This window comes from Hypanus sabinus, chromosome 29 (assembly GCF_030144855.1).
Source record: "Hypanus sabinus isolate sHypSab1 chromosome 29, sHypSab1.hap1, whole genome shotgun sequence".
Taxonomy (NCBI): Eukaryota; Metazoa; Chordata; class Chondrichthyes; order Myliobatiformes; family Dasyatidae; genus Hypanus; species Hypanus sabinus.
The window spans coordinates 22855110-22880322 of record NC_082734.1 but is presented as its reverse complement, the minus strand read 5'-3'; the positions used below and the strand labels follow the sequence as shown (position 1 = coordinate 22880322).

The window sequence follows — 25213 nt, the reverse complement described above, 5'->3', positions numbered from 1 at the left end:
ATTCCATAGTATCCACTGTAATGACCTTAACCAAAAAGTGTAACTACCGTGACCCCATATTCATTACTGAAGGTCAATTCTCACCTGCGTTATAAACTTACCAAATTCAAATGAGTGTTCAAGCAGTATAGACACTCCTGCAATTTCAGAATCTACAACATCTCCAGGCTGAAAGAGAAGGAAAATAAATTTGTATGTATGCACTGGTGCAGCATTGTACGAGAGATCATTCTCCCACTGTGTGTTCGGACATACCATCAGGAGCCGTCAGACAGGTCAGAGTCAAAGTGGCCAAACAACTCCAGAGCACAGCTCCTAAAAATCCATGCATGATAAATTAAATCTGAGTGAAAGCAAAGTTCTAAAAAGCGATAGATAAGTGCCAGCAGGCATCAAATGGGCATTAATCCTACATTTTAACATTATGGGTAAAAAAAAATCTGCTAAACTCTGGGCTTCTCGAAATTGATTCATTCTGTTCCAGTTTTTCTTCAAGCACTGAGAATAGATACGCAGTCAGATTTTTTTTTTGAAAAAGACTATAGAAAAATACATGCAATCCAAACTATTTCATGTATTAATTACTTATTTTTATTTGGAAGAAGCTGGAGACTATGAAACACTATTTTGAGATTATAAGCACAAAAGATTTTGCAGATTGGAAGTTTGGTTGATCACTGAGCTTGGGAAAATGTTTACAGACATTTCGGCTCCAATCGAGAAGCCATTGTCAGTGCGCAGTTGGACCATCAGCTACGCACTAATAATGGCTTCTCAATTGGAGCCAAAAATTCTGCAAACATTTTGCCAAGCTTGGCGATTAACTAAACTTCCAAAGAGCCAACCTGAGTTTTCCAGCTCTGCAGAAAATGGAAATTCAGAGCAACACGCACAAGAAGTTGGAGGAACTCAATAAGTCAGGTAGCATCTACGTAGGGGAATAAACTGTCCAAGTTTCTGGCCAAGACCCATCATCGGGGCTGAAATGGAAGGGAGAAGAAGCCTCTGCCTGACCTGCTGAGTTCCTCCAGCATATTGCACGTTTTGCATTAAGTTGAGATCTTTGTTGTTAAGGAGAGAGAAAAAAATGATTAACAAACGATGTCTTTACAGCTACTGGTTACCAGTTCCACTCAATACCCACATTCAGTTACACTAACTCCAATAAAATGATTTATAAATGTGATTCCAAAGGGTTCACGAATTACAGAAATTTATACAACAGTTGAGCATTTGGCCTATCTTACTGATGTCAGCCATAAGTGGAGCGAAGCAGGCTATCTCAACTTCACAGGACAAAACAATAAAGCTGTTCAAATACTTAAATACAGTGAGGATTTCTTATTCAACTATCCTTTCAGCCAGATGCAACTACAGATCAAGTAGAAAGCTTTTTTTCTTCATTCTACCCTAAGCCTTCTACGAATTAAATTAAATCTATATTCCCTAGTTACTGATCATTGTCATAGAGATTTACAGCACAGAAACAGGCCCCTCAGTCCATCTAGTCCACTACAAGCTGTAATTCTGCCTCATCCCATCGACCTGCACCTGGACCATACGCCTCTCCATCCATGCACTTATCCAAACAACTGAAATCTGAAATCACATCCATATCCATCATTTCCACACTTGTGCCACCCTTTGAATGAAAACATTTCCCTTCAGGTTCCCCTTAAATATTTCAACTTTCACCCATAACCTATGACTTTTAGTTCTAGCACCCAATCTCAGAGGAAAAAGCCTGCTTGTGTTTACCTATTTATACCCATCATAAGGAAACAAAGTCATAAAGCCCCATCTCAACCTCTCACAGCTTTATGCAGCTCAATGAAATTTACTCTCAAAATCTCCCTCATTCAATAGAAACCCCAAGCTTGTGAATTTTCCCTCAATCGTAATTCGCCAGTCCTAGCACTAACACATCATTCCCACTGGTGTCCTACATGGCTTTAACATTCAACTGAAGGCTGAGACATAGGCTGAGATAGGGCAAATGTTTCAGAAGCCTTTGCAAACACCTTTTCTATATGAACCACCACCTTCAATGAACACAGACTCCTGCAGTTTGGCTGCTCGTCCAGAGATCACTGAAGTGGGCCTTACAGTCCACCTTCACCATGCCAACCAAGATGGCCATCTACAGTAACCCTACTGACAGCAATAGACTCAGGCCCTTCTACACTTTTCCTATTTAAATACACAGGTCTCCTTTAAATTTCTCCTCTCTCACCTTAAACCTGTGCCCTCTAGTCCTAGGTTCTCCTACCCTGCTATAAAGATGCTGACAATCTATCCCCTTCACAATTTTATAACCTTAGCCTCATATATTCCAGTAAATATAAGACCAGCCTATGCAAACTCTTATAAACATAACCCTCCATTCCTCCATTCCATTCCATTCCTGATGTATCTCTTTTGCACTCTCTATATTACTACCTCAATGTGGCAACCAGAACTGCTTGCAACACTCCAAATGCATTCTAAACAATGCTTTGTACAGCTGCAACACAAAGCCCCAACTCTGATACTCAATTCCTCAGTTTATGACAACATGCCTTCTTCACCACCCCATTCACCTGTTCAGTATTTTCAAGGAGCTATTGATTTGTACTGCAAGATGTCTCTGTGCATCAATGTTCCCAAGCTCCTGCCATTTATTGTTTGCCCTACCAGAATTTGCCTTCCAAAGTGAACTGCTTCACACATTCCATATTCCACCAGTCCACCCAACTTTCCAGCTGATCTGTGTCCCACTGCATCCTTAAGAAACCTTCTTTACTATCTACAACTCCACCAGTTTCCATGTCATCTGAAATTTACTCACCATATCCCCTATCTCACCCAAGTCACTTACGCATAATTACAAACAATAAAAGGTCCCAGTACCAAACCCTGTGATGTATCATTTGTTTTAAGATCGGCTATCAGAAAAGCTGTTCCAAAGTTATTGACCACCACCCATCACCTCCTATTAACCAACCAACTTCAGTTCCGTTTTGGCAATACGCCTCGGATCCCTCGTACATTAACTTTCTGGACCCGTCTATGATGCAGCCCCTGACCAAATGCCTTACCATGCAAACCACATTTACTGCTCTACCTTCAATCTTCAAAGTTAACTCCTCAAAAACTCAGATTTGTGAGACCAGATCTCCTCTGCACAAAACCATGCCCAACTCCTCCCAATCAGTCCCTGCCTTTCCAAGCCAACATGAATTCTGTTCTTAATATCCTATCTTTAATATATATTCCTTGGCCTAGTTTGAAGACCAAGCTATTATTTTAAAACCTATCCCCTTAATTCATTCATTATTTACAAGTTCGCTTTCTACCCAATGATCAAGCACACTGTCAATTTTAATACAATTACCAAATATTTAACCTACACCTCAAAAAATCACACCGTCCAGCTCCACTATGTCTCCTATTTAGTATTACACATTATTCTCTATAACAGAGCCAAATTTAATCCAGCTTGCCATTTTCTGCTAGTTTTCACTTTCCTGATCAATCTACCATTTGTCAAATTCATGGATCAAAGATATTTCCCTCATCAATCACCCTTGCTACTTCACAAAAGTTCAATCAAGCTAGAATTTTCCTTTAATAGATCCACGTCAATTGCCCTTGAGCATTAATTTGTCCTGATAAAGGATCTCAGATCTCAGCCTGAAACATTTGACTCTTTATTCCCCTCCATAAATACTGCCTGACTTGCTGAGTTCCTCCAGTATTTTGAGTCTATGTTGCTCAAGATCTACAGAATTTCGTATATCTACAATGATCCTTGGTTTTGATTTCTGCTAGTCTCCGGAATTATTTCAATAATTTACCTTTTGTGAATGTCAGCTTGTAGTTACTCAGTCTACCCTTTATTGAAACCACTTCAGTGTTGCAACCCCCTAGCAACATACCCACAATCGCTACACACACAGTAGTAACAAAGATGACTCTCTCTCCCCCAGTATTTCAGTTCGGAGCAAGAAGGCTGCGAGTGAACGGCTAGTTTATCGCAGCGAAGGGAGTTTTTTTACTACTCGGGGTAAAAGAGAGGTGACACTGCGCAGGTGCGTGACATCAGCCAGTACAGCGCGAAAGGTTTAAAAAGAAGACTGCCATATCCAGCAGGCAGCAGAGTGAGAGGGCTTTGGCTAAACGGGCTTAGGCGGTAACGGGATGAGGCAAGGTAGGTCTACCTGTGTTAATTGCAGAAAGGAAGTAGTATGTGTGTGAGGACAGTTTTCTGTGCTCAGTGTCAGGTGTGGGAGGTCCTGGAGTTTTCCAGCCTCCCAGATAGCCATATCTGCACCCGGTAAGTTAAGCTACAGCTCTTAAGGGACCGAGTTAGGGAACTGGAGATGCAGCTCAATGACCTTCATCTGGTCAGGGAGAGCGAGGAGGTGACAGAAAGGAGTTACAGGCTAGTGGTCACACCGGGGCCACGGGAGACAGACAAGTAAGTCACAGTCAGGAGGAGGAAGGGGAAGAGTCAGGTACTTGAGTACCCCTGTGGCTGTACCCCTTGACAATCAGTACTCCTGTTTGAGTACTGTTGGGGGCGACAGCCTACCTGGGGGAAGCAACAGCAGCCGTGCCTCTGGCACAGAGTCTGGCCCTGTGGCTCAAAAGGGTAGGGAAGGGATGAGGAAGGCAGTAGTGATAGATAGGGGGTCAGACAGGCGATTCTTAAGACGCAGGAAAGAAACTCAGATGCTAGTTTGCCTCCCAGGTGCCAAGGTCCGAGATGTTTCAGATCGCATCCAAGATATCCTGCGACGGGAGGGAGAACAGCCAGAGGTTGTGGTACATATTGGCCAATGACATAGGTAGGAAAAGGGAAGAGGTCCTGAAAACAGACTACAGGGAGTTAGGAAGGAAGTTGAGAAGCAGGACCGCAAAGGTAGTAATCTCGGGGTTACTGCCTATGCCACATGACAGTGAGAATAGGAATAGGATGAGGTGGAAGTAAATGCATGGCTACAGGATTGGAGCAGGGAGCAGGGATTCAGATTTCTGGATCATTGGGACCTCTTTTGGGGCAGGTGTGACCTGTACAAAAAGGACAGGTTGCACTTGAATCCTAGGGGGACCAATATCCTGGTGGGGAGATTTGCTAAGGCTACTGGGGAGAGCTTAAAGTAGAATTGTTGGGGGGTGGGAACCAAACAAAAGAGATTGGGGAAGAGGAGGTTGGCTCACAAATACAGAAAGCTTGTTGACAGCGCGAGAGGGAGGATAGGCAGGTGATAGAAAAGGGATGCACTCAGACCGAAGGTTTGAGATGTGCCTATTTTAACACAAGGAGTGCTGTGAACAAAGCAGATGAGCTTAGAGCGTAGATCAGTACTTGGAGATGTGATGTGGTGGCCATTACAGAGACTTGGATGGCTCAGGGACAGGAATGGTTACTTCAAGTACCGGGTTTTGGATGTTTCAGAAAGGACAGAGAGGGAGGCAAAAGAGGTGGGAGCGTGGCACTGTTGATCAGAGATAGTGTTCTGTATAGGTACATTCCAATGAGAGAGGGAAGTTATGGTAGGGTACAGGAACCATGGTGTACAAAGGATAGTCAAGAAGAAAAGAAAAGCTTACAAAAGGTTCAGAGAGCTAGGTAATGTTAGAGATCTAGAAGATTATAAGGTTAATAGGAAGGAACTAAGAAAGAAATTAGGAGAGCCAGAAGGGGCCATGAGAAGGCCTTGGCAGGCAGGATTAAGGAAAACCCCAAGGCATTCTACAAGTATGTGAAAAGCAAGAGGATAAGACGTGAAAGAATAGGACCTGTCAAGTGTGACAGTGGGGATGTGTGCATGGAACCGGAGGAAATAGCAGAGGTACTTCATGAATACTTTACTTCAGTATTCACTACGGAAAATGATCTTGATGATTTTAGTGATGACTTGTAGTAGACTGAAAAGCTTGAGCATGTAGATATTAAGAAAGAGGATGTACTGGAGCTTTTGGAAAGCATCAAGTTGGATAAGTTGCCGGGACCGGATGAGATGTACCCCAGGCTACTGAGGGAGGTGAGGGAAGAGATTGCTGAGCCTCTGGAGATGATCTTTGCAACATCAATGGGGACAGGAGAGGTTCCAGAGAATTGGAGGATTGCAGATGTTATTCCCTTATTCAAGAAAGGGATTAGAGATAGCCCAGGAAATTATAGACCAGTGAGTCTTACCTCAGTGGTTAGTAAGTTGATGGAGAAGATCCTGAGAAGCAGGATTTATGAACATTTGGAGAGATATAATGATTAGGAGTAGTCAGCATGGCTTAGTCAAGGGCAGGTCGTGCCTTATGAGCCTGATTGAATTTTTTGGGGATGTGACTAAACACATTGATGAAGGAAGAGCAGTAGATGTAGTGTATGTAGATTTCAGCAAGCATTTGATAAGGTACCCCGTGCAAGGCTTATTGAGAAAGTAAGGAGGCATGGGATCCAAGGGGACATTGCGCTGTGGATCCAGAACTGGCTTGCCCACAGAAGGCAAAGAGTGGTTGTAGACGGGTCATATTCTGCATGGAGGTCGGTCACCAGTTGGGTGCCTCAGGGATCTGTTTCTGGGACCCTTACTCTTCGTGATTTTTATAAATGACCTGGATAAGGAAGTGGAGGGATGGGTTAGTAAGATTGCTGATGACACAAAGGTTGGAGGTGTTGTGGATACTGTGGAGGGCTGTCAGAGGTTACAGCGGGACATTGATAGGATGCAAAACTGGGCTGAGAAGTGGCAGATGGAGTTCAACCCAGGTAAGTATGAAGTGGTTCATTTTGGTAAGTCAAATATGATGGCAGAATATACTGTTAATGGTAAGACTCTTGGCAGTGTGGAGGATCAAAGGGATCTTGGGGTCCGAGTCCATAGGACACTCAAAGCAGCTGCGCGGGTTTAGAGTACTGTGCTCAGTTCTGGTCACCTCATTACAGGAAGGATGTGGAAGCCATAGAAAGGGTGCAGAGGAGATTTACAAGGATGTTGCCTGGATTGGGGAGCATACCTTATGAGAATAGGTTGAGTGAACTCGGCCTTTTCTCCTTGGAGTGACAGAGGATGAGGTGTATAAGATGATGAAAGACATTGATCGTGTGGATAGTCAAAGGCTTTTTCCCAGGGCTGAGGATGCAGTTTTAAGGTGCTGGGGAGTAGATACAGAGGAGATGTCAGGGGTAAGTTTTTTACTCAGAGAGTGGTGAGTGCATGGAATGGTCTGCCTGCAACGGTGGTGGAGGCGGATACGATAGGATCTTTTAAGAGACTTTTAGATAGGTACATGGAGCTTAGTAAAATAGAGGGCTATAGGTAAGCCTGGTAATTTCTAAGGTAGGGACATGTTTAGCACAACATTGTGGGCCAAAGGGCCTGTATTGTGCTGTTGGTTTTCTATGTTTCTAAGTAAAGGATGATCAAGGGCAGAATTGATAAAAACTCTCTTGCCACACTTGCACAGTAATAATAGATATACTTTTCTCCTCTGAACATGGAAACTCATTGATAAGAAAATTAGGAGAGATGATCCACAGTGCCATGGGAATTGGGCAAAGCTTCAAACCCAGTTCATATCTCATTGACAGAACATGTTAAGTCACAACTTCAGAACAGCCGTAAAAAAAGAATTACATCAATTAATTACTCAGGAAATACAGTTATCATGCAGAAAATGTGACATTAAACCTATGGACTGAACCCCACCAGCAGCAATAACCAAGTAATAAACCACAAGAGATTTTGCAGATGCTGGAAATCCAGCACAATACACGTAAAATGTTAAAGGAACTCAGCAGGTCAGGCAGCAACTATGGAGAGTTATAAACTATTGATGTTTCGGGCTGAGATCCTTCATCACAACTGGAAAGGAAGACCGTTCATCTGTCTCAGCCTAAAACGTCAACAGTTCATTCCTCTCCATAGAACGACCAAGTTAGTTTGGTATAGTGCTTCTGGTTGAGGGATAAACTTTCCTAGGGCACTGAGAAAAATTCTCCAGCTGCTTCTCAAAATAACGTTAATGGATCTTGAAATCCATTCAATACAGGAAACCTTCCCTCAGATAGTGCATCACTCTCATTCTGTCCTGAAGTATCCAACTAGACTTTACACACAAGTCTATGGAGTTGAGCTTGAATCCATGACGTCCAGGCATAGACTGAAAGCAGCTGTCACCGAGATAAACCCTTTGCTGAATAAAAGGATTTAAAGATGGATCTCTAGCCAGAAGACAAACTGTAATCATTAACGCTATCAGTGATGCAGGATGTTAAGCACAAATGCCGTAGATTAGCTTTATAAAGATAAGATTTGAAGGTTAGCCTTATTTGTCATGCGTACATCGAAACGTACATAGAAATGTATCATTCATTTTTGTATCGACAGCCAAAACAATCCAAAGATTGTGCTGAGAGCAGTCCACAAGTGTCACCATCACAGCATGCCCACAAGTCAACAACTCTAACCTGAAGGTCTTCGGAATGTGGGAGGAGACTGGGACGCCAGGATGAAACCCACACGGTCACAGGGAGTATGTACAAACTCCTTACTAACAGCAGTGGGAATCAAACTTCAACTGGTGATCACTGGCATTGTAAAGCAATTACACTAACAGCTACGCTACCATGTCACCCCATGAAATAGTTTGCAGGTATTCTTTCAATAAACGCATTTGATCTGCCACTCAACCAATAAAGCATGATGGGAGAAAGTTACAGTGATCAATTAAAAAGATTGTAGAGGATATAAATTCAGCACCAATATTAAAATATAAAGCCCATGAGAAATTACCCCTATGGTGATTTACCACCATGTTAAAGCAGCCTTGTACCAAAAATGATTGCTCATTGTGAATCAAACAGTTTGCTCTTTATATTCAAAGCTACCTTCACTTTGAGAAAAATGTTTTTGGAATGAAGCGAAATTGGAAAAATTCTGCCCATTTCAAGATAGACCCAAATCTCAACAGTGCAAAGCAGCACTCGCTCAGAGAGATTATATCTGTCACTAATGCAGATTTATTGGATGATAGTACGCAGTATATCACAGGATGACTGCACAAAGTATGCTAAGACAGAAATGTGCAGTTTTTCTGGAAGCAAATGTAATACTTAATTTTATTTATGCCTTATTCTTAAGCGCTTTTTGTAATCTGTGACAAAATCATTTCAGATGGTTCTAATTACGTATTCTGCCTCAAAAATCACCATGCCTTGGATTACGATAATGAGAAGAAGAAAAACTGACATTCTCAAGGACTTATGAGGTTCACATACGGTTATTTTTAAGAGAAGAATCCGATGATCATATTGAAAGGTCAAGCAATGATTTGGGCTGCCTCAGCTCAGTACAATTGTTTCGATTTATTCATTTCTCACATCGTGGGATTTGCTGGCAAAGCTGGCATGTATTGTTCATTTCTAATTACCCTGGGGAAACTAGCGGCAAGCTACTTTTTAAACCATTGTCGTTTTTTCTTCTGAAGACACTCTCACAATTTGACATTAATTTTCATTTCCCCCACATCCGAACAGCAGGAGGAGAAATAACTATAATATTCAATAGTGCAAGCAGCCAATGGTCTTGTGAGGCTGAGGTTCAAGTGGCTGGCAGAAGAGATTTTGAAGAGTTTCTCCACACCTAGCAATCAGCACATTACGGAATCCAGCCTCCCCTTCAAAAAATTAAAGATTAGCTTAACCGTATATTGAAACATACAGTGAAATGTGTCATCTGCGTCAATCACCAACACAGTCCAAGGATTGCTCTGAGAGCAACATACAAGGGAGTCAGTCTACTTCAGCTTAATCAAAGACCCTTCACAGTTCAGACCATCTCTCATTCCCCTCTACCCTTCATGTAAGAGATATAACAGCCTGAAAGCATCTATCACCAGAATCAAGGACAGCTTCCATCCTGCTCTTCTAGTCTCATTGAACCCAAGTATGACAAGACAGACTCTTGACCTCAGTTAACCTCATCGTGACCCTTGCACCTTATTACCCGCACTGTACTTTCTCTGTAACTACAAAACTTAATTCTGCATTCTATTATGCTTGTCCTTGTATTACCTCAACGCACTGTTGTAATGAAATGATCTGTATGGACGGTTTGCAAGACAAGTTTTTCACTGCACCTCAAAACATGTGAATAATAAAACAATCAGCTAATTCTATATATACTTCAAGATAACATTCAGACTTTGAGTGAATCATCTACAAGAATCTACAAGATGATTCAAGCTGTGCTGTGCCCTAAGCCACAAATTATTCCAACCCAATGCTAATTAATAAACCAGCTTTGATCATTTTCTAATACCTCTTGAAGATTAAAATGCTTGTGTGAATAAAATATTACTGGCAGAGATACAAAAATTAGAAGATATCTATGAAGACAATAGATAGCTTCGATGTCAAACCATCAAATAGATACAAAATCCAGAAACAGATTGAGTAGTGTCTAACAGGCATTTTTTAAGCTTCCATGATATCCAAAAATTAGCACTCCTCTTTGTACAGTCACAGAAGAATAGGCTCAACCAGTCCATGTCAACCATGGTTGCCAGAGGCTATTTGAGGCACACTCCACTGGGAGCATTTTATAGGTAGTGGGAGCTTATCCCCATTACCACGCCCAGCTATAAAAACCTTAAGGAATTATGTATTTAAATATATAACAATAAAGGTATCCGAAGCCTGGACTGACACCTTGCCCTACTGTCCTGTTTATTATTTATTGTAATGCCTGCACTGTTTTTGTGCACTTTATGCAGTCCAGTGTAGGTCTGTAGTCTAGTGTAGCTTTCTCTGTATTTTTTTAATTACGTAGCTCAGTCTAGTTTTTTGTACTGTGTCATGTAACACCAAGGTCCTGAAAAACGTCGTCTCATTTTTACTATGCACTGTACCAGCAGTTATGGTCAAAATGACAGTAAAAGTTGACTTGAATTGACTTGATTATGAGCATAATTAGGCCATTTGAACCCATCAAGTCTGCTCCACATTTCATGGCTGATCCATTTTCCCTCTCAGGCCCAATCTCCTGCCTTCTTCCCGTATCCCTTCATGCCCTGATCAATCAAGAATTTATCAACCGCTACCTTAAATATACCCAATGACTTGACCTCCATAGCTGCCTGTGGCAATGAATTCCACAGATTCACAACTCTCTGGCTAAAGAAATTCTTCCTCATCTCCATTCTGAAAAGATGACCCTCTATTCTGAGCCTGTGTCCTCTAGTCTTAAGATACCCCGACCATCATAAGTAACATTCTCTCCACTTCTACTCTATAGAGATCTTTCAACATTCGATGGATTTCAATGAGATCCTCACTCATTCTTCTGAATTCCACTGCATAGTGATTCAGAGCCATCAAATGCTCCTTATACGACAAGTCTTTCAATGCCGAAATTATTTTTGTGAACCTGCTTTGAACCTTTCCAATGTCAGGGCATCCTTCCTTACATAAGGCGCACAAAACAGCTCATAATACTCCAAATGAGGCCTCACCAGTGCTTTATAAATCTTCAACATTTCATCCTTGTTTTTTTATAATCTAGTCCACTTAAAATGAATGCTAACATTGCATTTGCCTTCCTTACCACAGACTCAACCTGCAAATTAACCTTTAGGGATTCCTGCATAATGACTCCCAAATCCCTTTGCACCTCAGATTTTTGAATTTTCACCATTTAGAAAATAGTCTACTCTTTTATTTCTTCTACCAAAGTGCATGACTGTACAATTCCTGACACTGTATTCCATCTGCCATTTCTTTGCCCATTCTCCTAATCTAAGTCCTTCTGTAGCCTCTCTACTTCTTCAAGACTACTTGCCCCGCCACTTAACTTTGTATTATCCGCAAACTTGACCACAAAGTCACCAATTCCGTCACCCAAATCATTGACATATAACATAAAAAGAAGTGGTCCCGACACAGACCACCACTAGTCACCAACAGTAAACCAGAAAAGGGTCCCTTTATTCCCACTCTTTGCCTCCTGCCAATCAAGCAATGCTCTAGTCATATCTTTCCTATAATATCACGGGCTCTTAACTTGTTAAGCAGCCACATGTGTAGCACCTTGTCAAAGGCCTTCAGAAAATCTAAGTGCACAACATCCACCAATTCTACTTTGTCTATCCTATTTGTTATTTCTTCAAAGAATTCCAAAAGATTTGTCAGGCAAGATTTCCCCATAAGGAAACCATGCTGACTAGGGCCTGTTTTATCATGTGCCCCAAAACCACACTTTTAACAATTGACTCCAACATCTTCCCAACCACTGAGGTCAGAGTAACTATAATTTCCTCTCTTCTGCCTCTCTCCCTTCTTGAAGAGTGGAGTGACATTTGCAAATTTCCAGTCTCCCCCCACCCCCCGGAACCATGCCAGAATCGATTCTTGAAAGATCATTACTAATGCCTCCACAATATCTTCAGCCACCTCCTTCCAAACCCTAGGGTGTACACCATCTGATCCAGATGACTTATCTACCTTCAGATCTTTCAGTTTCCCAAACACCTTCACACACTTCTGCCCGACTCTCAAAACTTCCAGCATAATGCTAGTGTCTTCCACTGTGAAGACTGATGCAAAATACTTACTCAGTTTGTCTGCCATTTCGTTGCTCCCCCATTACTACGGTTCCAGTATTGTTATCCACTTTTCCAATGCCCACTCTCCTTTACACTTTATATATCTGAAGAAACTTTTGGTATCCTCTTTTCTATTACTGGCTAGCTTTCCTTCATATTCTATCTTTTCCTTTCCAATGACTTTTTCGTTGCCTTCTGTTGGTTTGTGAAAGTTTCCCAATCTTCTAACTTCCCACTAATTTTGCTCTATTATACACTCACTCTTTGGTTTTTTTGTTGGCTTTGACTTCTCGTCAGCCACACATGTGTCATCCTACCTTCAGGAAACTACTTTGGGATGTATACATCCTGTACCTTACGAACTGCTTCCAGAAATTCCAGCCATTGTTGCTCTGCTGTCATTCATGCTAGTGTTCCTTTCCAATCAATTTTGGCCAGCTCCTCTCATGCTTCTGTAATTCCCTTCGCCCCACTGTAATACTGATACATCTGACTTTAGCTTCTCCTCCTCAAATTGCAGGGTTAATTCTAACATATAATAATTACTGGCCCCAAGAGTTTCTTTACCTTAAACTTTCTTATCAAGTTGGGTTCATTGCACAACACCCAATCTAGAATAGCTGATCCCCTAGTGGGCTCAACCACGAGCTGCTCTAAAAAGCCATCTCATAGGCATTCCAGAAATCCAGCACCAACCCGATTTTCCCAGACTAACTGCATATTGAAATCCTCCATGACTATCGTAACATTGCCCCTTTTGACATGCATTTTCTATCTCCCATTGTAATTTGTAGACCACATCTTTACTACCGATTAGGGGGTCTGTATGTAACATCTCGATCTAGCGGTGAGTCTAATAACTACTGTAATTTCAAAGTAGTGATGAGCAAATATAAACTATATTTTGAGATATCTGTAACAACTGTAAGGTGGGATGAAAATATTTGTGATGTATATTAGTGACAAAGTCACAGGTACCGCTAATATTACTGTGGTTTTTCGCCTACATTCATAATTGAAGGAAATTATATATTTTTTTCCCATCCAAGATTGTGGACCCCCTGGAATCTATCCACGGACCTCCAAGAGATCAGTAACCTCAGATAAAAAAGCAATCTTGTAGGACAGTGAACTGAGGAATTAGAAAGGGATCTGTATTTAAATTTAAATGAGTATGGAATTAATATACCATAGATAATCAAGATGGCAGCAAGTTGCAATTCCTTTTAAATTTATGGCTCACACTTAGTAATTTTTAAGTTTGCAGGGATGGTTTTGGGAACAGGGCAGGAGATAGGGGTCAAGTAAGAGTTTAGGGACAAGGATGTAAGGGGTCAAAGGTCAGATTAGAGTTTTGTGACGTGGATGGGTGACAAAGGACATCCATGGACATCAGGTTGTCCCAGGACAGGACTGGATGATGGTATGAGCAGGAGGCATGAGAGCCTAGAGTTCAAGGTCCCGTCATCGGCTTGTCCAGGTCGCTAACAAAGATTGGTCAATCTGAAGTCCAGAAGTCAAAGCCCAATGGCTGAAGCCTGAGACCGAGGACCTGCCCTGAGGTTGGAGGACTGTCCTCTCTCCCACACACTTGTAAAGGGTCTTGTTTTGCTTTTGTTTTGTTGCTTGTTGTGTTCTACCTTGTGTTCTGTTTTGTTGCGCCAAGCGCTGTAGACATCAGCGTATGGCAACACATGCGGGCTGTCCCCAACACATCCTTAAGTTGTGTTGGCTGTTGACGCAAATGACGCATTTCACTGAATGTTTCAATATCCATGTGATAAATAAATGAATCTGAATCTGATGAATGATGGTTGACATTAACATGGTGGGCCACAGGACACATTTCTATGCTCTTTAACCCCATGACTAATAACAGTTTTTCCTTTAAAATTAGGAAATGCTCTTAGACATGAGGCACCAGCATGAAGCGACAGTCACCATCATACTGCAAATTCAGATAACCAAAGTCAATTCCCTGCTTTGAATTTTTATTTCATTTTGGTTCAACCAAACTGCCGTTACTTCAATTCAACATAACACTTACAGTATGTCCCAATAGCATTAAATGTTGTTTTTCATCTTCTGACTAGCAAGTCAATGATATCTGCAAAGACGAATGGGCTTGCAACTTGGCCTGAGATGAGAAAGTTTGAGATCGACTGCTTGACATTTACAACTTAAGCAATTAAAGAGCCATTTAATCAAACAGAGGTACAAATCAAGACTACGTCATTTTTAATGAAAGCAAATATAAAATAGATATAAAATATGACAAATGTGGTAGAGTTTCAAAATTCCAGTTCCAGTGACATGAAAGCAATCAAGCAGCCACTTTAACCAATACTCAAATCCTCTTCTCCCACTCCTATCTACTCCTGTCTGTTATTGACACGCAATTCAGACTTAATAACCAAGCAACTAAATCAAAAATCCAAAGATCAATGTTAAAAAATAACATGATGTGCTGATATACCATGTAAGTTATTAACTTTTGAACACTAGGAAGACTGGGAGAGCTTTAGCTTCATGAATAATTCAAGTATACTTGAACTCCCAGTTCTACCTGTTACAAAATCCAATACTATAAAGATATAAAGATTTTTTTTTAAATTATCTTCAATTGACACAGGTACATCAAAACTTTGAAACATACAGCGAAATGCATCATTTTGCATCAATCGCCAATGTAATCCGAGGATGTGCTGGGGGCTGCCCGCAAATGTCACCATGCTTCTGATAATGTAAAAGAGTTAACACTTCATTAAACAATAGCAGCCTGTTTTTTCTCAGAGAAACTGCTGATGATCAACAGATGTGCTAATTTTGTTATTCAATAATGAGCAATATTTCTTCTTGAAGGTAGCCAGCTAGGGTTTCAGGATGCTTATCTCCTTGTGCACTCATGTGTAGAGATTGAACCACTCCAGCCTGTTTGTGTATGTTCTGTCCATTTTGCCTATTCTGTAATTTGTCTTTTAGTACTGTCAAGCAATAGGTAAATCTGACTCCAGCTTGGTATGTGTGGTGGGGTATGTGAACGACTCTATCTCTTCTGTGAGGGGAATTGTGAGTTACAGTCACAGACTGTTCCTGTTTGAGCAACTAACTGAGTAAGCCCTGGGTGCTTTGAATAAAGAGTTTGTACCTATACGGTCTCTGAGTGACTTTATCTGGATTCGACTTCCAAATTTCCAGTACCAACATAGCACGCCCACAACTTACTAACCCTAACCCGTATGCCTTTGGAATGAGGGAGGAAATCGGAGCACCCAGAGGAAACCGATGTGGTCACAGGGAGAACATACAACCTCCTTACAAGCAACGGCGGGAACTGAACCCCGAACGGTGATGGTTGGCGCTAAAAAGCATTGTAGCAACTGCCACACTACCATGCTGTATGCCCACGGAGCTTTATTTTACATTACCCAAGTTTAATTTTAGTAACTTTCACTCAGAGTACAGTCCATAAGAGGTGATTTAGGCAACAAGTATACTTTGACTACACACGGTGTGTGCAGCACTTGCTGCTCATTGGTGTTGCATAAAGATTCAGAGGACAGCAAATAGTTATGGCACTGCAATAAAAACAGAAAATGCTCAAAACACTAAGCAGATTAGGTACCATGCATAACAGTAAACTCCAATAAAACATCAAGTTGAAGGTTAACTCTGATCCTTGCTGCATTAATATCAACCGTATTTCCAGTGATTTGTGTTTTTCTTTCACATTTCCAGGATCTACAATGTTCTATACGCACACATGCTGTTTCTACATGTAAACCATAAAACCATTAGTCATAGTAGCAGAATTGGACCATTTGGCCTATCATGTCTGCCCTACCATTTAATCATAGGGAATTTTTTTTAACCTCTTAACCCCATTCTCCTCCCTTCTCCCCTTAACCCAGAGCCATCAAACATGCCTCACACGTTAACCCTTTCATTCCCGGAATCATTTGCATGGACCTCCTCTGGATCCTTTCCAATTCCAGCACACAGTTGCTCTGACAAGGGGGTCCAAACCCTCCTCTAATTCAGGCTACCTAACAGGATAAGAAAGTGAAGTCTTAAAAACCTGAAAAAAATGACTATTTTAGTTGAATTGAAAGATGTAATCCCCAACTATTTTAACTTAATGTCTCATTTTTCTTTTTTAAATGTCCCCATTAGAAAATAGATAAACTACTTAAATCAAGAGTATGATCTTGCTGCTATGACACACGAATAACACTTAATCATAATGTGGAAGTCCCTGAATGACGAGATGCACTGAGCAAGGTCATTCCAATAATCTACAATTCTCAGGAGCTACGCTGCATATGAAAATCAATTGATTAAACAGAATTAAAGAACAAAATGAAATAGGGGATCTCCAATCCGTATAGCCTGCTCATGTCTATTTTCTTTAAAACACCAGAATTCTTCTCCTTAAACAATCACATTTTGAAGGTTATTACTGAACATCCTTCCAGTTAACTCAAGGCAATAATGAGTACTGTAATAATAAAGCCATAGATGGCAGTGTGAAGAGAACTCATCTTGCCTCTAGTTCATTTTCCATTTACAATTATTTTTTATCAACGTCCACAGATCCTGATCATTCTGTAAATGGAAATAATTTGCACTTATTCACCCTCTCAAAATATTTCAGGTTTTGGAATGTGAAATCAGCCCTTCACCTTTTTTTTTGATTTAAGAACAAGCCACACTGTTCTAATATTGCTCTGCTTCTTTGATATAAAACCACAAGACATAGGAGCAGAATTAGTCTGCTCAGCCATTCCATCACAGCTGATTTATTATCCCTCTCAAACTCATTCACCTGCCTTCTTCCTGTAACCTTTGACATCCTGACTAAGGGAGAACCTATCAACCTTCATCTATATATACCGAACGACTCGACCTCTACAGCTGTCCACGACAAGGAATTCCACAGATTCACCACCCTCTGACTAAAAAAATTCCTCATCTCTGTTCTAAATGGATGACCATTATGGGGCTGTGCCCTCTAGTCCTAGACTCCCCCACCACAGGAAATATCCTCTTTACATACGAGGGGTGATTGATATGTTAGTGGCCTAAGGTAGAAGGAGTCAATTTTAAAAAACCTAGCAGATTTATTTTTCAACATAGTCCCCTCCTACATTTACACACTTAGTCCAGCAGTTGTGGAGCGTACGGATCTTGGACCTCCAGAAAGTGTCCACAGATGTGTGATTGATAATTTTGTGGCCTAAAGTAAAAGGAGATGGGTTATACAGCTGTCGTTACATGCACGTGCAGTTCAACACTTTGAGTGGTTATGCAGAAAGTTTGAAGTTAATAACTCATCTCCTTCTACCTTAGGCCACGAATTTATCAATCACCTCGATGAGTTGTTAACTGATGAGTTCACTTGAGTGAGTACTGGCCCAGAGCCATCAAATGCTCCTCATACATTAACCCTTTCGTTCCCAGAATTGTTCTTGTGCACTCTCTCCAATTCTAGCACATCTTTTCTTAGATAAGGACCCAAAACTGATCACATTACTCCAAGTGCAGTCTGACCAATGCCTTATAAGCCTCATCCTTGTTCTTATAGTCTGGATTTCACACAGTGAATGCTAACACTGCAGTTGCCTTCCTCACCACTGACTCAACCTGCAAGTTAATTACAGGGAATCCTGGAAAAGGCCTTCCAAGACCCTTTGCACCTCTGATTGTTTAATTTTCTCCCCGTTTACAAAATAGTCTATGCCTTTATTCCTACTACCAAAGTGCATAACCATACACTTCCCTACTATATTCCATTTGTTATTTTTTGCCCTTTCTCCCCAAGCCCTTCTGCAGACTCCCTGCTTCCTCAATACCAGCTGCCCCTCCACCTATCTTTATACTGTCAGCAAACCTGGCCAAAAAGCCATCAATTCCCAGATCCAAATCACTGACATGTAATGTGAAAAGAAGCGGTCTCAACACCAATCCTGTTTAACACCACTAGTCACCAGCAGCCAACCAGGATAGGCCCCCCATTATACCCACTCTTTGCCTCCTGCCAGTCAGCAAATCTTCTATCCACACTAATATCTTTCCAGTAATACTATGGACTCTTGTCTTGTTAAGTAGTCTCATAAGCAGCACCTTGCCATTCCAGAATCTAGTGATTCTTGAAAGATAATTACTGATGCTTCCACAATCTCTTCAGCCACCTCTTTCAGAACCCTGGGGTGTAGTCCATCTGGCCCAGATGACTTACCTACTTTCAGACTCCCAAGCACCTTCTCTGTAGTAATAGCAATTACATTCACTTCTGCCCAACACTCTCGAATTTCTAGCATACTGCTAGTGTCTTCCATAGTGAGGACTGAACCCAAATACTTATTAAGTCCATCGGTCATTTCTTTGTCCCCCATTACTACCTCTCCAACATCACTTTCTAGTGGTCCAATATTCACTCTCACCTCTCTTTTATTCTTTAGATAGTTTTAAAATACTTCTGGTATGCTTTTTCATATTATTGGCTAGCTTACCTTTGTACTTAATCTTTTCTCTCCTTATGGCTTCTTTACCTGCCTTCTGTTGTTTATTTTAATTGTTTATTTCTGTTTCCCAAACCTCTACCTTCCCACTAATTTTTCTGATATATATGCCCACTCTTTTGCTTCTTTGTCAGACATTAAGTTATCCTACTTCAACTTTGGGATGTGTCTGTCCTGAGCCTTCCAAATTGCTCCCAGAAACTCCAGCCATTGCTGTTCTGCCATCAGCCCTACTAATGTCCCTTCCAATCAACTGTGGGCAGATTCTCTCTCATGTCTCTGTAACTACATTTACTCCACTGTGATACTGTTGCATCTAACTTTATCTTCTCCCTTTCAAACTGCAGGGTGAATTATATTATGATCACTGTCTTCTAAGTGTTCCTTTACTTAAGCTCCCTAATCAAATCTAGTTCAGTACACAACACCCAATCTAGAACTGCCTTTTCCATAGTGGGCTCAACCATTCTGTAGGCATTCTACAAATTCTCTCTTGGGATCCAGCATCAACCTGATTTCCCCAATCTACCTGCATATTGAAATCACCCATTACTATTGTAACATTGCTCTTTTTAAACTTGCCTTTCCTACCTCCTGTTGTAACTTACATCCTATATCCTGGCTGCTGTGCAAGTGTCGGTATATAATTCCAATGAGGTGCACTTTACACCTTGTAGTTTCTTAACTCTACCCACAAGGACTCTATATATTTCAATCCCATGTCACCTCTTTATAAGATTTGATTTAATTGTTTTTCAACCAATAGAGCCCCCCACACCTCCTCTGCCTTTCCATACAATGTGTACCCTTGGATGTTGAGCTCCCAACTATGATCCAGTAAATAAATATATCATTCTAGAAACTGCCCTCTCTCTTGATATCTTCACAAAGAATGGTACACTTCAATGGAGTTTTTTTTAAATTTAGAGACACAATAAAATAACAGCCACTTCTCGCCCAATGTGTCTATACTGACAAATTAACTTACAGACGCATGCACCTTTCAAATTTGGGAGGGAACTCAAGCACACGGAGGAAATATACATAGTCACAGTGAGAACATAGAAATGCCTTACAGACAGAGACAGGTGTGAACCCAGGGAGCTAGCGCTGTAAAAGTGTTAAGCTAATCACTATACCACTGCGCTGCTCTGATCAGGGAAGAATATTACAGCGGCGCTTACAGAGGACATTGTGGAGGGCTCATCTGGCAATGCAATATGAGAGGTCAGGAACAAGGAGACACAATCACTACAATGGGACTGTACTACAAGCCTCCCAAAAGTCTGTAATGATGAGAAACAGAGATGCAAGCAGATTATGGAAAGATGTAAAAGCAATACGACAATCACTATTTGTAACCTTAATATCCCTAATGTTGACTAGGCCTCTCCAGATGTCAGAACTTTGTTTTAAAACACAGGGAATTGGTAGTGCCTGAAGTGGTAAAAGCTGATACATTAGGGGCATTTAAGAGAATCTTAAATACACTCAGTGAATATTTCATCAGCTACCTCCTGTAACTAATAAAATAGCCACTGAGTGCAAGTTTGTGATCTCCTGCTGCTGTAGCCCATCCAGTTCAAGATTGAAGTGTTGTGCATTCAGAGACGCTCATCTGCACACCACTGTTGTGACACATGGTTATCTGAGTTACTGTCACCTTCCTGTTAACTTGAACCAGTCTGGTCATTTGCCTTCAACCTCTCTCACTAACAAGAAGTAATCACCCACAGAACTACCACTCACTTCATTTTTTTTTCATTTTTTGCACCATTCTCTTTTTAGAGAATCTTTTAATTTTTAATTCTGTGAAAATTCCAGGAGATCAGCATTTTCTGAGATACTCAAACCTCCCCATCTGGCAGCAACAATTACTGCACAAAGTCACTTAGATCACTTTTCTTCCCCATTCTGATGTTTGGTCTGAACAACAACAGAATCTCCTGACCATGTCTGAATGCTTTTATGCATCAAGTAGCTGCCACATGATTGGCTAATGAGATATTTCCATTAATGAGGTGTACAGGTGTAACTAATAAAGTGGCCACTGTGTGTAGGTACACCAATAAAAGAAAAAAATGGAGGGTCGTGGGCTGTGTAGGAGGAAAGGGTTAGATTGATCATGGATAGGTTAAAAGGTTGTCATGTGTTGATCGGCTCTGGATGTACTGTATTATTCTTTGTTCTGTGTTATGTCTAATTAACCTGAATACATTTTTTTAATGACAAAGATGTCTGATTAGGTCAGGGCAGTGGAAGTCATATCCGTGGACTTAAGATTTCAAAAACTTTCCCTCATCATGGGCTGATCCAAAAGATTAAGACATATGGGATCCACAGAGATTTGGTACACTGGATTCATAACTGGCTTGGCTACAGCGGACAGCATAGGTGGAAGGGTGTTCTTCTAACTCGAGCTCCAAGACCAGTGATGTTGCTCAATGACCTGTGTTGTTGACATACACCATATATAATATTTTGAACAAAAATGCAAATGGCTGATTAGTAAGTTTGTAGAGGACACAGAAATTAGCAGTGTTGTGAATGGTGCAGAGGGCTATTAAAGGACTCTGCAAGATACAGACCTGCTGGGAAAGTGGGCAGAGGACAACGGCAAACGTAATTTAATCTGGACAGTGCGAGTTGTTTCTCTTTGGCAGGTCAAATGTGAAAGTAGGTTTGCCATTGTACATATGACAATGAACTTGTTTTGACCCCGCACTGTACCCGGGACAGGGGCAGCCCCGCGCCTTCATCTGTAGCCTCTGCCTCATCTCCCGGCTGTCCCACTCCGCCCCGGCCTCGGTCCCTGAGCCTCCGCTCTCCCCCACCCCGCCTCGGTGCCCCCACGACCGGACCCTCCTCACTCACCCGCCGGGTGTTGCAGAGCCCGGCGCCCAGCAGCGCCAACAGCAAGAGACCGCCCCGGACAACCATCCGCTCCATCACAGGGCAACTACAGTCCCGCGGCATCACGGGATTCTGGCAGAGGGCATGACGGGACGCAGGAGGACCTTCTCCATGGGAGGTGACGTGTTCCGGCTCCCTTGTTTGAAATTCTTCCTGTCACCCCCAACTCTTAAGTCATGGTTATTGTATGCACAGATGCAATGAAAAACTTGCAGCAGCAGCAGTAACAAGAAAAATATAAAAATAAATTATTCATATTTTTTCCAAGAAGAAACTATTAAAAGAGAAAAGTCCATTTTAATGCAGCGTACAATTCCTCAGCACAGATTCACCCACAAGGGTGTGTGTAAGTATATATAGCTCCCTGCTTTACTCACTTTATACCTATGATCGTGTGGCTAAGTACAATTCCAACGTTGTATTCGAGTTTACTGATGGCACCACTTGTCATGTACTGAAATGGTAAGGTCAGTTAATGCAGTTTGACACTTGTCAAGAACGGTGATATGTGGGAACAGTACAGCACGTGGCATGAGGGAGCATGGAGGCGAGAATGGGAAAGAAAGACAAGTTCAGAGCATTAAGTGTTGAGTCATGATATACGCACTAGCCAATTAAATACCAAAATAGGTTGCAAATACTCAACACCATTGTCGTTGGCCCAATCAAAGGTGGTAACGATTGGGTATGTAGAAGGCAGATTGAAATTCTGGTTTAGTGGTGCCACAAAACAACTTCTCATTCAACATCAGCAAAACCAAAGAGCTGCCTACCGACAGGAGGTCGTTGAGCCATTTGTCATTAGGGGATCAGAGGTGTAGAGGATCAGTGGCTAAAATTCTTTGCCATTACCATATCAGAGGATCCGTTCTGGGGCCAGTAAATAAGAGCCATCACAAAAGCACAACAGCACTCTACTTTCCTAGAAGTTTGCATCTATAACTTTGACAAACTTCTAATGATGTACAGTGGGGAGTTTCCTAACTTGTTGCATCAGAACCTAGGTATAGAAAAGTCTACAGAAAGTGATGGATACAGCCCAGACAATCACAGGAAAGGATCTCTCCACCACTGAGCACATTAGCATGGGAGTACTGCCACAAGAAACCAACTTCCATTATCAAAGACCCCTCACATCTAGGCTATGCTCTCTTCTTTCTACTCCCAGCAGGAAGTCCTTATGTGAGTGCAAGAATGAACCTTCTCACAGGGACTGAAACAAGAATGGTTAGAATCCTGACGAAGGGTCTCGGCCCAAAACGTCAACAGCGCTTCTCCCTGTAGATGCTGCCTGGCCTGTTGTATTCCACCAGCATTTTGTGTGTGTGTTGTTGTTTGAATTTCCAGCATCTGCAGATTTCTTCGTGTTTGATGGTTAGAATCAGTTATTTATAATGTTTTAACAAATTAATAAAACAAAAAGGCATATAAAATTAGACAGGATAACAAATTATTCATGGTGGATGTTCCAAACACTCATTTTCTTTGGAGATAATGAGTTCTAACACTCTTGGTTTTTGACACACTGATTTGACTCTTTTAGTGGCTGACCCAGGGCAAGATGAGGAATTGCTATGTACTTGTTCTTGTAGAAATGTGGATCCAGAACAACATCCATGCTCTATCAATCTTCAGGCTATGCCACTCAGGGAATTGTGCTAATAATTCTTTTGTAGACTGTATGTGCCATGGTCGGCTGGTGGCGCAGTGACATCAGCGGCGGACTCCGGAACGGCAGTTCCTGGGTTCAAATCCAGTCAGGCCGTTCCTGAGTACTCTTTCCATCCGTGCTGGGTTGAGTGTTAAGCTCGCAACTCGACCATGTAAAAAAAAGGAAAATACTGCGAAATGTCTGTGTGAGGGGTGGCACGCCACACCGTCTTTCATTCTGTGCCTTGTAAGGCATGAAAATGCCTGACGCTGGCCTCTCAGGCCTGAGTCAATGTCATCATCGTATGTATGTATGCATGTGTGTGACCGTATATACTATGTTTTGCACCTTGGTCCCAGAGGAATATTTTTTTTTTAGCTGTATACATGTATAAGGTTGAACGACAATTGAACTAGAACTATAAGAATCAGTGTGTGGCACACAGGAGATTCAGCTTCTCACTGAACATCCTTACAAACTTCTACAGATGTACTGTTCAAAGTGCCCTGAATGGATACTTTTAATTATACATCTGATCTGGTATGGCAACTCAAAAGTAAGAAGCTGCAGAGAATGGTGGACCCAGCCCAGTACGTCACAGCCACCATCCGAGGCGGGGTGCGGGAGAGTGGAGGCTCAGGAACCAAGGCCGGGACGGAATGGGACAGCTGGGAGATGAGGCAGAGGCTACAGATGAAGGTGCGGGGCTGCCTCTGACCCGGGTACAGTCACAGTAGCATCTAGGTGAGGCAGCGATTCAGGAAGACAACATCTATCATTTCCGAGCCAGAGAATCAGCTTCCATTCCCATCACTGTCCGTAGGAAGTTTGTACCTATTCCCTGTGACTGCCTGGATTTCCTCCGGGTGCCCCAGTTTCCTCCCACATTCCAAAGGCGCCCAGGTTAGTTGGTCACATTGGGTGGCACTGTGTTACTGGGCTGGGAAGGCCCGTTACTGTGCTGTATCTCTAAATGAATAAATAAGATGCCCATTGTCCTGGCCGTGCCATCCTCCAACAATCAACTTAAAATTATGCCCCCCTTATATTAGTCATTCCCACCCAACTGAGCAGTCAGCTCATTCCAACAAAAATAAGAAAACAGTTCCGACCGGTACAATAGTATCCTTTAAGAAGCATTTGGATAGGAAACCTGGGAAGGGCAGAGCTTGAAGGGATGTGGGCCAAATGCAGGAAAATGGTATCCATGGTTGGCAAGGACTAGTCGGGCCGTGCTGCTCTGTGATAAGATGAGAAGGTGATAGGAGATATCAGTCATTTCCCAGGACAGAAATAGCTAATATCAGGGAGCAAAAATTTTAAGGTGTCGAGATGAAAGTATCCACCAAGAAGACCACAACCTTGTCCTCGGGTTTGGAGGCTTACATGCCTCAGTGACCCAGACAGCCATGTTGGCTGGAGTCGGGGCTTTGTGCTTTAGCTCTTGGTAGGGTCACCCACGCCAAACAGGTCAAAGGGCAGAGGCCAGACTAAGAGTGGCCCACTGGTCCTCCAGGTTTGGGGGTTCAGCTCAGGGCTA

At 41.9% G+C, this 25213-nt stretch overlaps 1 protein-coding gene across 5 annotated transcripts in view; it reads right to left on the bottom strand.

The window, feature by feature from the left end:
* The window catches only part of emc10 (ER membrane protein complex subunit 10), an 89088-nt gene extending 66950 nt beyond the window's left edge, over positions 1–22138 (bottom strand). For 4 of the 5 annotated variants that reach the window (XR_009508551.1, XM_059953957.1, XM_059953955.1 and 1 more), the window contains exons 1-2: positions 21984–22137; positions 102–168 (exon numbers count right to left, since the gene is read on the bottom strand). Coding sequence is in view for 4 of the 5 variants with exons in the window: in XM_059953957.1 (XP_059809940.1) it covers positions 102–168; positions 21984–22085 (169 nt within the window). In the remaining variant the exon portion in view is untranslated. Of the gene's footprint in view, positions 1–101; positions 169–21983 lie in introns of all 5 variants that reach the window. The other variant, XM_059953959.1, reaches the window with a different exon arrangement.
* Between the last annotated feature and the right edge of the window lie 3075 nt (positions 22139–25213).